At 30.0% G+C, this 12343-nt stretch overlaps 2 protein-coding genes across 2 annotated transcripts; both read right to left on the bottom strand.

Annotated features, from left to right (window-relative positions):
* Positions 1–314: 314 nt before the first annotated feature.
* Positions 315–1697, bottom strand: LOC114379753 (metalloendoproteinase 5-MMP-like). The gene has a single exon (XM_028338456.1). It carries the CDS (start codon positions 1552–1554, stop codon positions 484–486), a length of 1071 nt encoding a protein of 356 aa, XP_028194257.1. The 5' UTR covers positions 1555–1697; the 3' UTR covers positions 315–483.
* A 5767-nt stretch (positions 1698–7464) lies between these two features.
* LOC114370385 (metalloendoproteinase 5-MMP-like) lies at positions 7465–8702 on the bottom strand. The gene has a single exon (XM_028327716.1). It carries the CDS (start codon positions 8680–8682, stop codon positions 7729–7731), a length of 954 nt encoding a protein of 317 aa, XP_028183517.1. The 5' UTR covers positions 8683–8702; the 3' UTR covers positions 7465–7728.
* Positions 8703–12343: the final 3641 nt, after the last annotated feature.

Here is a 12343-nt window from a genome sequence, read left to right as displayed (position 1 = left end):
CACCCGCCGGAGTTTTTTCTTCTTTCGCAGCACCGCTCAAATGACTCACACAGAAACACGAAAGAAAAAACACAACGCCGCAATCATTCCTCAATGAACCAATTGAATGTGATTAAGTGAATTTCCGTAAAGTAATGGAAACAAGGCTCCACTTGCTTCTTCTGTGGTAGAGTACCACCAAAGCAACTACAAGTGACGGTGCACTATGGTGGCGGATAGAAGGAGAGAGAAAGAAGATGGGAGAGAAAGAAGAGAATTGAAGGGGCAAACAAGGAAAGATAAGAAGAAAAGGAATAAAAAATACAAGGAGAAAAGAAAAAAAAAATGAGCCATTAGATTAAAATCGAAAGGCCTATAAGAAACAGGCACATGAATAAACCGAAAAGTCACCACGGGTTGGGGAACACATACAATAAACATTGAACAATCAGAAATATAAAAAGCTCATAAAAGTCCAAAAGCAAGGTGGGACAGGAGCAGCGACTAATACAAAAGGAGCAGTAAGTAAGCAAATCCAAGAGAGAAAGTAGTAACTAAAAGCACGTCCAAGCACCCACCGTGGCTTGCAGAGTTAGCAAACTGAAGGTGAATGTTGGCCTTGTCAGAATCGGAAAGCTGCACCTTTCGTTGCTGTGACTGTGATGACAATATGTAAGGATACATAACAGAGTCCTCTTTGGGAGAGTGATCAAGTCCAAGTAGATGCCCTATCTGGTGCATCGCCACAGTCTCCAAGTCCAAAACTCTATCATCTTTAGACAGTGAGGCGTTTTCACTTGGAAGTAACCAGCCCATGTTACCGTCCATAAGTACCACCCCTTTCTTACTAGAATCCGGTTGCAAAAATATAAGGCTGCCACCATACACCTGCACTTCAATGCTCAAGGCAGTGAAGTTGTAGAACCCTACCTGGATGTCGGCGTTGTCGTAGGTTGTCTCCGTGAGACTCAAAGTTCCCGAGGCTTGGGCCCACCGGGCAAAGGAATCTCTGAACACCTTAGTCATGTTGTCTGGGATTTGGTTTTTGGGAAGAAAACCGTATGTGAGGTTTCTGTTTGGGAACCAGCGGTGTCCGGCTTTGGGATAGGAAGTGTTGTCGTCGGTGAAGTTGTAGTCGATGTTAACGTCGGGGACACCGCATCGTAGGGACAACATTTGCTGCTTAAGCTGTTTGTTCGGAACGCCGGTAACTGGAAGATTGGAAAATTCCTGGTAGGTCTTAATGGCTGACATTGTTTCCTGGTCGAAAATATTGTTAAATGGCCCAGAGGATTCAATGTAGCCGTAGTCAGATAAGTAATACTTGACGACAGACAGGCCTTCAACTTCAATATTGATTTGCTTCGGTAGTGCGGGAGGGGACTCAAGCTCTTTTTTTAAATAGTCATTGATACTATCTATCGTCTCCTTCCCTACCTTTCCCCACTTCAAACTTTTCTCGCTAAAGGGCCACTTTTCAATGTTTAGCAATCCATTAAAAAAAGCACTCGCCGAAATGGATTGGTCGAGAAGGATAAGGAATAATAGGAATATTGAACGTAGGTACGGTTTCATCTTAAAGGGTATAATAATTTTCTTGATTCCCTAGAGCTGCATGATTGTGTGCGTCTAAATATAAGAGCTGAGGAGTAATATATAGAGGAAGATGAATGAGGGTCGTTGTTGCGAATTCCACGCTAGAAGGGACAGAGTAAGTTCATGAGTTTGATGTCCCTCGTGTGGAAACAATAGGGGTGGGTAAGTGGGCGGACTGCGTAAGGTTTGTCCGCATAAATTTGTATTCGCAGCGAATCGGATTAGTTTATTCGTTTCTTACAAGTCAGTTAGTGGGTTTAATTTTAAAAGAATTTTAATTTTAATAAAAAATAGAATACAATCAAATTAAGTTCAATACAAGTGTAAATAAAATCAATCTCAATAGTTAGTCGATTACATCAATAAAATAAATAATGTTTTAACAAAAGAAAATCCAAGCAATAAATCTAAAATATGAAATTTAAATATCTCCAACAAAATGATTCCACATTTGAAATAACTCTCATCTCCACATTTAAGAGTGCAACAATAATGAATTAACCTCAACAAAAATAGGATAAAAACAAATTCTAGAGAGAAGAGATGTATTTGTGTGGTGACGCAGTGGTGGGTCGAGGCTGTGTCGCTGTGATGTATCACGTGAGTGCGAGAGTGTGAGTCGCGAATGATAACTGTTAAATATGATGTGAGCTATTTTTTATAATAAAAATATATTGAAATATCTTTAAAAATATTTATTTAACAATTATTTTTAGCTTAAATGATAAGAATTGATATTTTTATTATGTATGACTTGCATATATGAAAATGATAAATTGAAAGAAAAAAGATCGAGAAAATATCAAAAACGAAGATTTTTAACATGTTATCGCTTATCTTTTTTATCTTAATCTTTTATTTTTCTTATTTTATCCTTTTTTATCTTTATCATCTTTTAATTTTAATTTTTTATTTTTATCTTTAAATCTTTATCTTATCTAATATATTTCTTTATATTTAATTTAACAGAAAAGTTTGAAGTGAAAAAGAGAATCATAACTAATGCGACTACGGGCAATCCATGGACCCTGCGAACCAGACCTGCATTGTCCGCGGGTTAAACGCAGCGGACCTAAAAATATGACACCATGAACCGTTTAAAAAAATTAGTCCGTAACTCGCGCGGACCCTGGGTCCCACGGGCCAGTAATATATCTTAAAAATTCTTAATTTTTTTTAGTACTAATATATCTTAAAAAATTTATTATAAAATTATATGAATAACTAAAATATTACATTCTTAAATGATAAATAATAACATTAAATTTTATAAATAAATAAAAGATTTCATTTTTAAATTTAATTTAAGGCTCTAAAGTTTTGAGTGTGATAGGGATAGTTAATCTTTAAATAAGAAACATATTCTACTCACTGATTCATGGGTGGCCATCTAGTTTCACTTCACGCATGGAGAGTAGGAGAGTGCTTTGGTGTACTGGAACTAGAGGAATCGGAGTCTTTTCCCGCTGCTGCTGGAGTTTTACATAGATCATTTTGATGTAGAAAATTTACTAGGCTGTGTAGCGTGGTTATCGGGGACAAGTTCATTCTTTTACTCCTTTGAATGAGAGTGAAAACAACAATAAAACAACTAAAATTTAAATTTTAGCTGTATAAAAAAAAAATTATTGGCTATTATAAAATAAAAAGACCATATAATATTGTTGTTCGATTTAACACATCTTTCTTTGTGAGAGTTTTAAAATTAATTAATTAATAGAAATTTATTTTAATCGTGATTCATAAATATATTATTATACTTTTCATCCATTTGTTGATAATCTGTGGATGACCGTAACCTGTGGTGTCTCTTATTGTAAACTGCATATATAGCTAGTGGGGGACTGGTGGTTTTGTTTTGCTCGCTGCGTTTTGGGCTTGGAGTCATTTTCCAGTTGCAGTTCGTGGGGACAACTTGTTGATAAAACTTCATGCACGTGACTGGTATGGGGTCAGTTAGTGGTGCTGTACTATACTATTTGTTTCGAATTGGTGATTCTTTTTCGTTTTTTATTCAATTTTTCCTTCATAGACTATTCTTTAATTGTCCTGTTAAAGATATGGGATTTGCCTTAATTGAATTTTGAGTTTAGAATAAGTTTTAGATAGAGTTTTATCATTGTTACAGATTTCATCTTTTATAGTTTGTTTTAGTAGTTAATTAATTTATATTTCGAATAGATATGATAGAAGATTAGGTTGTTTAGCAGATTCATTCAGATCGGTTGTAACTTATACATAGGCATTCTCATTTCATGAATTTTAATGGTTATTCTCTTCATTGTTAATCTCTCTCTCTCTTTTTTTTTACAAGTTTTTCCTATTTTTATATTTCTTTTTACAGAATATTTCCAACCGTATCTAGAGTTTGATTCTCACGGACTTGTGAGGAAAAACTTTATTGACCGCTAAATATAAAGAGGTTGGGTGCAAACACTTATTGAGTGATTTATTTTTGTAAGAAATTATGGGGAAAATATGTCTACCTCCAACCACGAATGTATTATATACGGATAAAATAATATTTACCATTTTATTAGAAGGCCTAAAGGTATGCTACTGCATGACGAAAACAAAAGTGATTCCGACTAGGTTTATACCATAAATGCTGATTATACTTTATTATATCTTAAATATTATATTAACTCTATAAAACCAGCAAGCTAACACATACTCGGTCCACCCGCAAGTTATAAATTCCAAAATCAAGCATTGCTGTCTCAGTTTATTATATCTATAACACATACTCAAAGAAAACGGTTTTATTAGCCCAAACAAAAGGGATTTGGCTTCCCTTTCATATGTTTGTTACTTTAAAATCATATAATTTTTATATTTTTTAAAATTAAATATTAAAAAAAACATCATAAAATCAGACAATAAAAAAGTCAAATAAAAAAAATAAAATATTTCTGTCTGAGTTTGGCGTGACTTCCAACATCATCACTGCCTCTTTCTTTGTCACTTTGACGCATCAATTTGGCTAGCATCACCAACACAAATTAAATCAACTCACAGCCACAACCCACAACTACTTATTCTTTACCTTTCCACCAAAATATATCAATATACTATCACAATCATTGCGGGCACAATTCGGCAATTATAACTTCTTTTTCTTAATTAGTATTGTTAATTCGTAAAACATCATATTCATGGTTTGAGCTTTATTCTTTCTTTTCAATAATCTTTAAAATAATACATTTTTATTTTAGCTTCTTAATATTTTATTAGTTCCATCGGATTAAGATATATCAATTTTTTTACGTGACACCTTTTCAACAATAGAGACAAATTGAAAATAAAAATTTTAGTATATAATTGATCAAATATAAAAAAAAATATTTAAGGACCTAAAAAACAAAAATCAATAGTTTATTAGATACATATAATAAATTTAAGCCCCATATATATATATAATATTTTACATGAGATGATTCTCTCACGTGAGAAAGATCATTCTCATTGTTGAATTAAAATACAAAATTAAAATTAAAATATTTTAAATTAAAATTAAAATTTCTTTGATTGTAAAATCTATATAAAAACAGAAAAATTAAATATTTTAAAATTTTAATCTACAGAGTTGAGATGATCATTTATGTAATTAGGATGATATTTGTGATAAAATCAACCATAAAACAGTGATAAAATGGAAAGAGAGTTGATGACGTATAAGCTGAGGCAAATAGCTGACGGCATAAGAGTGAGGTGTAAATTTCATTATTAACTACGCGTACGGCGGTACAGTCTGAGTGTGGATTGGGTCATGATATCAGTTCATATTTCAACCTATCAGCTCTTTTCTTTAAGATATCCTATCTTGTTATTAATGTTATTGTTTCCTACATTTAAATAATTTTAAAATTCTGTATATATTTTATTAAATAAAAAGAATCCTATTGGAAGAGAGTGTGTTTTTTTGTTTGGGTAGGCCTTATTTGAAAAAGAGTGACACGACAATGCTTTCATACTGGTGGCCAATTCTTCGTTGTTAATAGCTAAATTTTAAGGGAATAATTGAATAATTATAGTGTAGGAGTGGGTTGTTAACTCATTGGAAAATGGATGAAATTTATTATCAGAAGTTTGAATATTGAAGATTATATTTGTATTTTGATAAATATAAATTCAAATTATAAATAAGAGATAAAAAAATTTAAAATTACTAACAAAGAAAGATTAGAGATAAGATAAAAATTCAAAAGAAAAGATAAAAGATTTAGAGATAAAAATAGAAGATAAAAAAAATTAAAGATTTAAATTAAAAATGATGAAGATAAAAAATAACAGATAAAATAAGAAAATTAAAAGATAAGAAAGATAAACGATAAAGATGAAGATAAAGAAAGATAAATCTAGAGGTTATGATGATATTGAGACCTAACTTGTCTTATTTGTCTAAAATGTGTTATTTTTGATTTTTCTCTATTAATTTGATGAATCTTTTTCCTACTATTACCACATCTGGTAGAATAGTTGTCGTCCCTCGATGTATCATGATGACAAGTTTATATTACTTGTCTATCTCTCAAATATCTTTGTAAGACTCAACAGATAAAAGACATGAAGTTCTAATTCTAGATGTTTGCTTTGATGCATGGATATAATGAAATCACTCCATATCTAACAATAATTTTGTTAAGATACTCCATCCTTTTAGTTCTGCTAAAAATTATTCTTTTTCGAGTAACTAATTCCTAAAAATTATGCATGTAAGACTTTCGTTGTATTTTTATTAAGGACCATCTTCTGTTGAACACCTAATCCATAAAGATAATATAAGAATAAAAGATACATGAAATTGAAATAAGAAAGAATAATAGAAAAGAAAACGCTTATTTACATTGATAAATATGAAATATATAATACATTTTTTGATTTTTTAAGTTTGTTAAATCTTAACTAAAGATTTGACCACTCATAATCAGAATAGACTCTTCCTCATTTGATGCTTCACTGGTAGCATGAGTTTGTAAGATTTAAAATTTAGAAAAATCCATATGTATACTATTATGCACGATACACTCCCCTCATTAAATTTTTTAAAAAACCTATATGTATATTATCATGAACAATACACTCCCCATATGTATACTCTCATGCACGATACACTCCCGTTATTCTATCGTACACGATATTATGATACTTGTGCACATAAATTATCTTAAAAAATATACATTCAAATTTAATTTTAAAAAAATAATTTAGAATAAATATTTTTAAGTTAGTTTTAATATTTCAAAATAAAAAATAACACATTGTAAGAAATTTTCTAAAAAAATATACAAATTGTCATCGTAAATGGTTTAAAACCATCTTGGAAAATAAATATCTTGTAGGATGATAAATTTAAAGATAGTTAAAATAATGATAAAAAGTATTAAAGAATTATCTTTGAAAAACTTTTTTGTACGTAGTAGTATTTATTTTATGTATCTATTTCTTGTCTACTATAATTATATATTTTATTGTACAATTTTTTTTAAAAAGTATCATTTTTCTAGTATTTAAAATTTGATTTCAATTACTTACAAATAAATTTATATAATAATGAAAATCATTTGAACTTCAATCAGATGGATGAAAAACAAATTAAATTCTCTTACAGTCTTAGCCAACATTTAATTCTTTTTTTTACAATCTACTAATTTTATAAAAAGACCTTTTATTTCTTAATAAAAATCATTATTATTCTAAAGCTAGGGTCCATCGTAACTAGACAGAAACAATACATACTAAAGCCCGTCTCCGTGACAAACATAATGGTCTTAATTTATGTTATGCACATCCTAGCTCTTTTTAGTACTTGTTCTGTTTTGGATAAACTCGTTAGTTCTTGTTTAGTTCATATAAACTGTGGGTCTTATATTACATCCTTCACAAATCTACACAAATCAAGCTTCTTTTATCTCTATTTTTCACTTAATTTTTTGTGATATCTCCATTTCTCCACACATCTAATAAATAGATATAACACTCCATAGTAACATCAAAAGATAACTACTCATTCAAAAAAAACAAAAACTAAAGCCATGAAAGCAAATCCACCAGCCAAAGCAACTAGGTTTCACTTTGACTCCAACACACAACAGCCAAGCACGTCATCACTCCTACCATTACGTGAAGTAGTTGACCAAATTTTTATTTATATTATTTCACGTGATATATTTGGTGAATCCTCTGCATGTCATCGTACGACAACTCCGTCTTCTTTTCCGGCAACACGATCGGGTACATAACAGCTTCTTCCACAGAAGAATGCCCTAACCCTAGCAAGTGACCAATCATGTGCATCACCACAGATTCCAAGTCCACGTCACCCTCCTCGTTCTCACCACGCACCACCCACTCCTCCTCCGAGTCCAAATACACGCTCCCAACACCCAAACTATAGTTTCTATCGGCACCCCCCACCGTTCCACCTTTTCCATCCAACTCCAGAAACGTTATCCTAACATCCGATTCATTAAACGACGCCGTCTCCGTGAAGTTAACCAACGTAACCTTCGACCACCGGTCGAAGGCTTCTCGGAACAACACCTTGACGCTGTCAGAGACGTTGTTCTGAGGGTGAACAGCATAGCTCAGTACTTTCTTCCCTGCTTTCCACCACGGCGTAAACGGCGTCGTGTTGGAGTTGCCCATGTTCATCGTGGTGGTGCCGTTGATGATGTCGGGAACACCGCATCGTTGTTGTGATATGATGTTATATGTTTTCCTGTCTATTTGCCCAGTGACTTTGAGATTGAAATTTTTCTGGTACTTGATTATTGCGGATTGGAGATCGAGGGTGAATTCGTCACTGAAATTTGAATGTAACGTAGAGTTTAAGTATCCGAAGAGGTCTAAATATTGTTTCACATTAGACACCCCCTCGGCTATGTTTCCGAGCTTTAGTTCCTTGAACATATTGAAGAATGACTTCAATTTATTCAAGATGCTGGAAAAAAATTTACTTGTTCTGATAAGTCTAAGCCACGACGGGATTTGTCTGGCTATTACTCCAACGGCTGCTGGTACAAAAGATATTGATACAGATACGTCTACAAATAGAAAAGATAATGTTAAAAGGAAGAGAAAGCTTCTGAGTGCTCTTGATGTCATATTTGATTATGTAAGCTTTTTGTCTCTTGGGTGATGATTGTTTGGTCTGAGAGAAGATGTTAGCCAAGCCAGAATTTATAAGAACTCGGTGCTCGATCGGCGATTGGTGATAGTCACATACCCTGTGCTGCTGAGAAAGACATGCCTAGTAAAATATGAATGAACTTGTTTTGACTATATATATATAAATATATGTTGAAAGATTGGAAATGTTTTGAAATGACATATGTTGATAATTTAAGCGTACAACTGTCTAATTTTTATCACAAGTAAAATCGGATACTCAATCGATAACTTGAAAATATTAATAGATATCCATGAGAAGGTGTTCGCAGAAGGTAGTTTCAAAAGCCCAAGAGTTGACTTGTTAATTAAACAGGGTGCAAGAGTTTTTCGTTTTAATGAAGCAGGGTGCAATCACGAGGAAATATCATGATTGGTTTCTTCTTATGTCCTTATCAATTTTCATCAGATTAATTGTAAGTATTACTAAGGGAAAGTCTACGAAATTTTTTATCCATATTTTTTGTGCAAAAACGTCATGGTAACAAATAGTGAAGCTGGTTTAATTACGCATATCCACAGAAACTGTTGGAAATATTGGCTAAATAAAATACTATTTTGGCATAAAACATTGTAGACTTTGTAGTAACGTAATTACTTTTAAATTATTTTAAAAGATTTATGATTAAAATTTTATAGTTTAAATTTATAGCATGTGAATTCATAAGATTTGGAAGAATTTATTTTATAAGATTTAGAAGACTTTTATGAATTTATAAGATTTTAAGTAATTTTATAAACTTTTAAAAAATATTCAAAATTCTAATAGTCAATAAAAGAGATAAAAAATAAATGATAAGTTATGAATAAAAAAAGTAAAATAAATATAATTTTTTAATATTTTATTAATAACTAATTGATTCTAACTCCAAGTTCTCTTATAGCATTTTTTTACATATCATGTATTAACATGTTTCATTCTTGCTTTTGAGTATGAACAATAGGTTCAAAATTATTGAAGATGAAAAGATTTGTCTATCAATTCTATTGGGAATTTATCGAAACAAAATTCTTTGTGAAGAAGACTACAAATGTCTATACTGCCTTTAACAAAAGAAAGTAGTTGATAACGGATGAGAAAAAAAAAATGTCAACCAATTGAAAAAGAATGCAAGAAAGTATGCAAAACTTTCAAAAATTTTGATGACATTGTTGATGAGTTAGTTGAAAAAATATTTTTTCCTTCTAAGACCGATAGAGATATATAAATTAATGGTGGCAAAACTAATATTGCAACTTAATTTTCAAATGTATTTTTAATTTTAAAATAATTTGTAACCATACATGTATATTATATAAAGAAGCTAAAAATATAGTCTACCTTAAATAGATATTTGTTACTAAATGAGTGTGATATTTATATTTTATGTTTATCCCATGAAATCCCCCTAAAAAGTAATTTAAATTGAAATTTGTATACTTTTGAAAATCAAAATAATATGTATGAGTATTAAGAAAATCTTAATTAAATACTAATGAATTTTTTTGTTTTTCTTCAAAATTCTTAAAAGTTTTAATTGAATATTACATAATTTATTTCTATAATTTAAAAGTCTTGATTGAATATCATAAGACTTTTTTATATAAAAACTTTTAATTTTTTTTAAAATCCTAATAAAATACACCCTATAAATATTGGAACTCATTTAGAAAATAAAGATATTAAAATTAAAGAAAAAAGCTATTGAAATTGATTGAATAAGAATGCATGCAATCGTGATGTCGGAGTCGTTGAAGGTTGTCTCCGTCAGATGCAAATTGTCTCGGTCCACAGCATGAAGAAACCTCTTGATTAGTACGATTGGTTATCACACTGGGTTGAAAAGTCAGTGAGACCAAGTTAGGGTGTGTTGCATCATGATTGAACACCTCTAAGTTAAAATCCAAAAATTATTAGACGTGAGTCAGCATGATTGAACACCTATATGTAAATTTAGTTTTTTTTTTCTCTCTAAAAATTTATTATGTTTTTAAGTTATAAACGACTAGACTTAAATCATCGTGTTTTCTTATTCTTTTTACTAAATTCATCAATATAAATTTATTGAGACATAAATAACGTTTGATTGAAAGTATAGAGTCTAGAGAATGTTAAACTATTATCCTATTTATAAATATAATCTCAAAAATATCCTTAAATCAATTGAGATTTTGTCCGTCACATTTATTTATTCTTCATATTGATTCTCAATCAATTAAAGAAACTTTAGCGAAAAATATTTTTTAAATGTAATTAATAGAATTATATTATACTATTATTAACTAACTTTTTCAGTAAATGAAAAATTAGTCAACTTTACTTATATTTAAGATAAAAGAGACTATTATTTTGTAAAAAAAAAAATTCATTTTATAGAGTCAATCTAACTAGTGAAAAGTTGGTAATAGGACATCTTTAGAACACACAAGGAGGAAGCAAGAAATTACGGATCCAATTTTTCTCATTATATTTTTAATAAAATTAATAGATTAATATTTGTGAATAAAAAAGTCTCCTTAAAATATATTTTTATTAAAAAATATTTCCTTAATATATAATAAAATTATTTAGAATACAAAATATATATGATAATAATATTTTTCATTCAACTTATAAACATATATTTTTTTTATTCCAAATAATTTTATTATATATTAACAAAAATATTTTTTTAATAAAAATTTGTTTTAAAGAAAACAAATGTATTCATAAATATTACTTTGTTAATTTTATTAAAAATAATGGAAGAAATTTAGATCCATTTTGTTGGGACGTGCATGAGTGTTCTTTTGTTGCTGATGTTACACTTTGGATTTATGTAACTTTTGTTTTAACATCGTCCAATCAAAACTTTGAGTTGGGTTTTGAGTGGGCACATCTTGTACTTCAGTTCACGCCTGATTTCCTTATTAATGAACTTCTCACTGGATAATAATGTTGCCGCGGGAGCATGATGTGTTGCGATTATACTCTCCATATCTTTTAACATAGAAAAGGTGGAATTTGGAATTAACTGATCATTAGAAAATTCAAGAGATAATTAAACGTAGAAAGTTTCTTGTTTTTAAAATATCAAAGCCTTCAAAGGTGACATTAGGGCCCCCTCCTTACATATATATGATGTTTTGGAGCCCGCATTTGGCTGAGAATAATGTATGAAGCATTTCGAATTTGATTGGTGAGACGTATCATTTAGTATTTCTTATGATATATACTAATAGCGAAATGCATAATGAAAGAGACCTAGCTTGAATAGTTTTTTTTTTTTTTACTTGAATACTAATATGGATATTTGCATTTGATATAGTTATTTATGTTTCATATATAAATCAAAATCAGTCAACACTCAGATATTGTAAAGCTAATAATCAATACAAATAAATAATTGAAAATAATTTAGTCTCTTAATAAATAAAATTAGTGTTCAATAATATAGAAAGTTATTAAACAAAATAATCAAATACTTAAACCGAGATGAATGTTATTTACATATAGTACAGGTAAATAGATCCAAATTTAAAACATAAATGACTAAAATGTCTTTTTTAAAAAGATAAAGGACCACATTAAATCTTAAAAAATCAAATGTATGATTAGCCTATTTTTTAGTATAATATT

This window comes from Glycine soja, chromosome 2 (genome assembly GCF_004193775.1).
Source record: "Glycine soja cultivar W05 chromosome 2, ASM419377v2, whole genome shotgun sequence".
Classification (NCBI taxonomy): domain Eukaryota; kingdom Viridiplantae; phylum Streptophyta; class Magnoliopsida; order Fabales; family Fabaceae; genus Glycine; species Glycine soja.
The sequence above is the reverse complement of the archived record's forward strand: the minus strand, read 5'-3'. Positions and strand labels throughout refer to the sequence as shown.

Coding starts and splice junctions, on each gene's coding strand:
- LOC114379753 (XM_028338456.1), bottom strand. CDS start 1,554: ATGAAACCGTACCTACGTTCAATATTCCTATTATTCCTTATCCTTCTC.
- LOC114370385 (XM_028327716.1), bottom strand. CDS start 8,682: ATGACATCAAGAGCACTCAGAAGCTTTCTCTTCCTTTTAACATTATCT.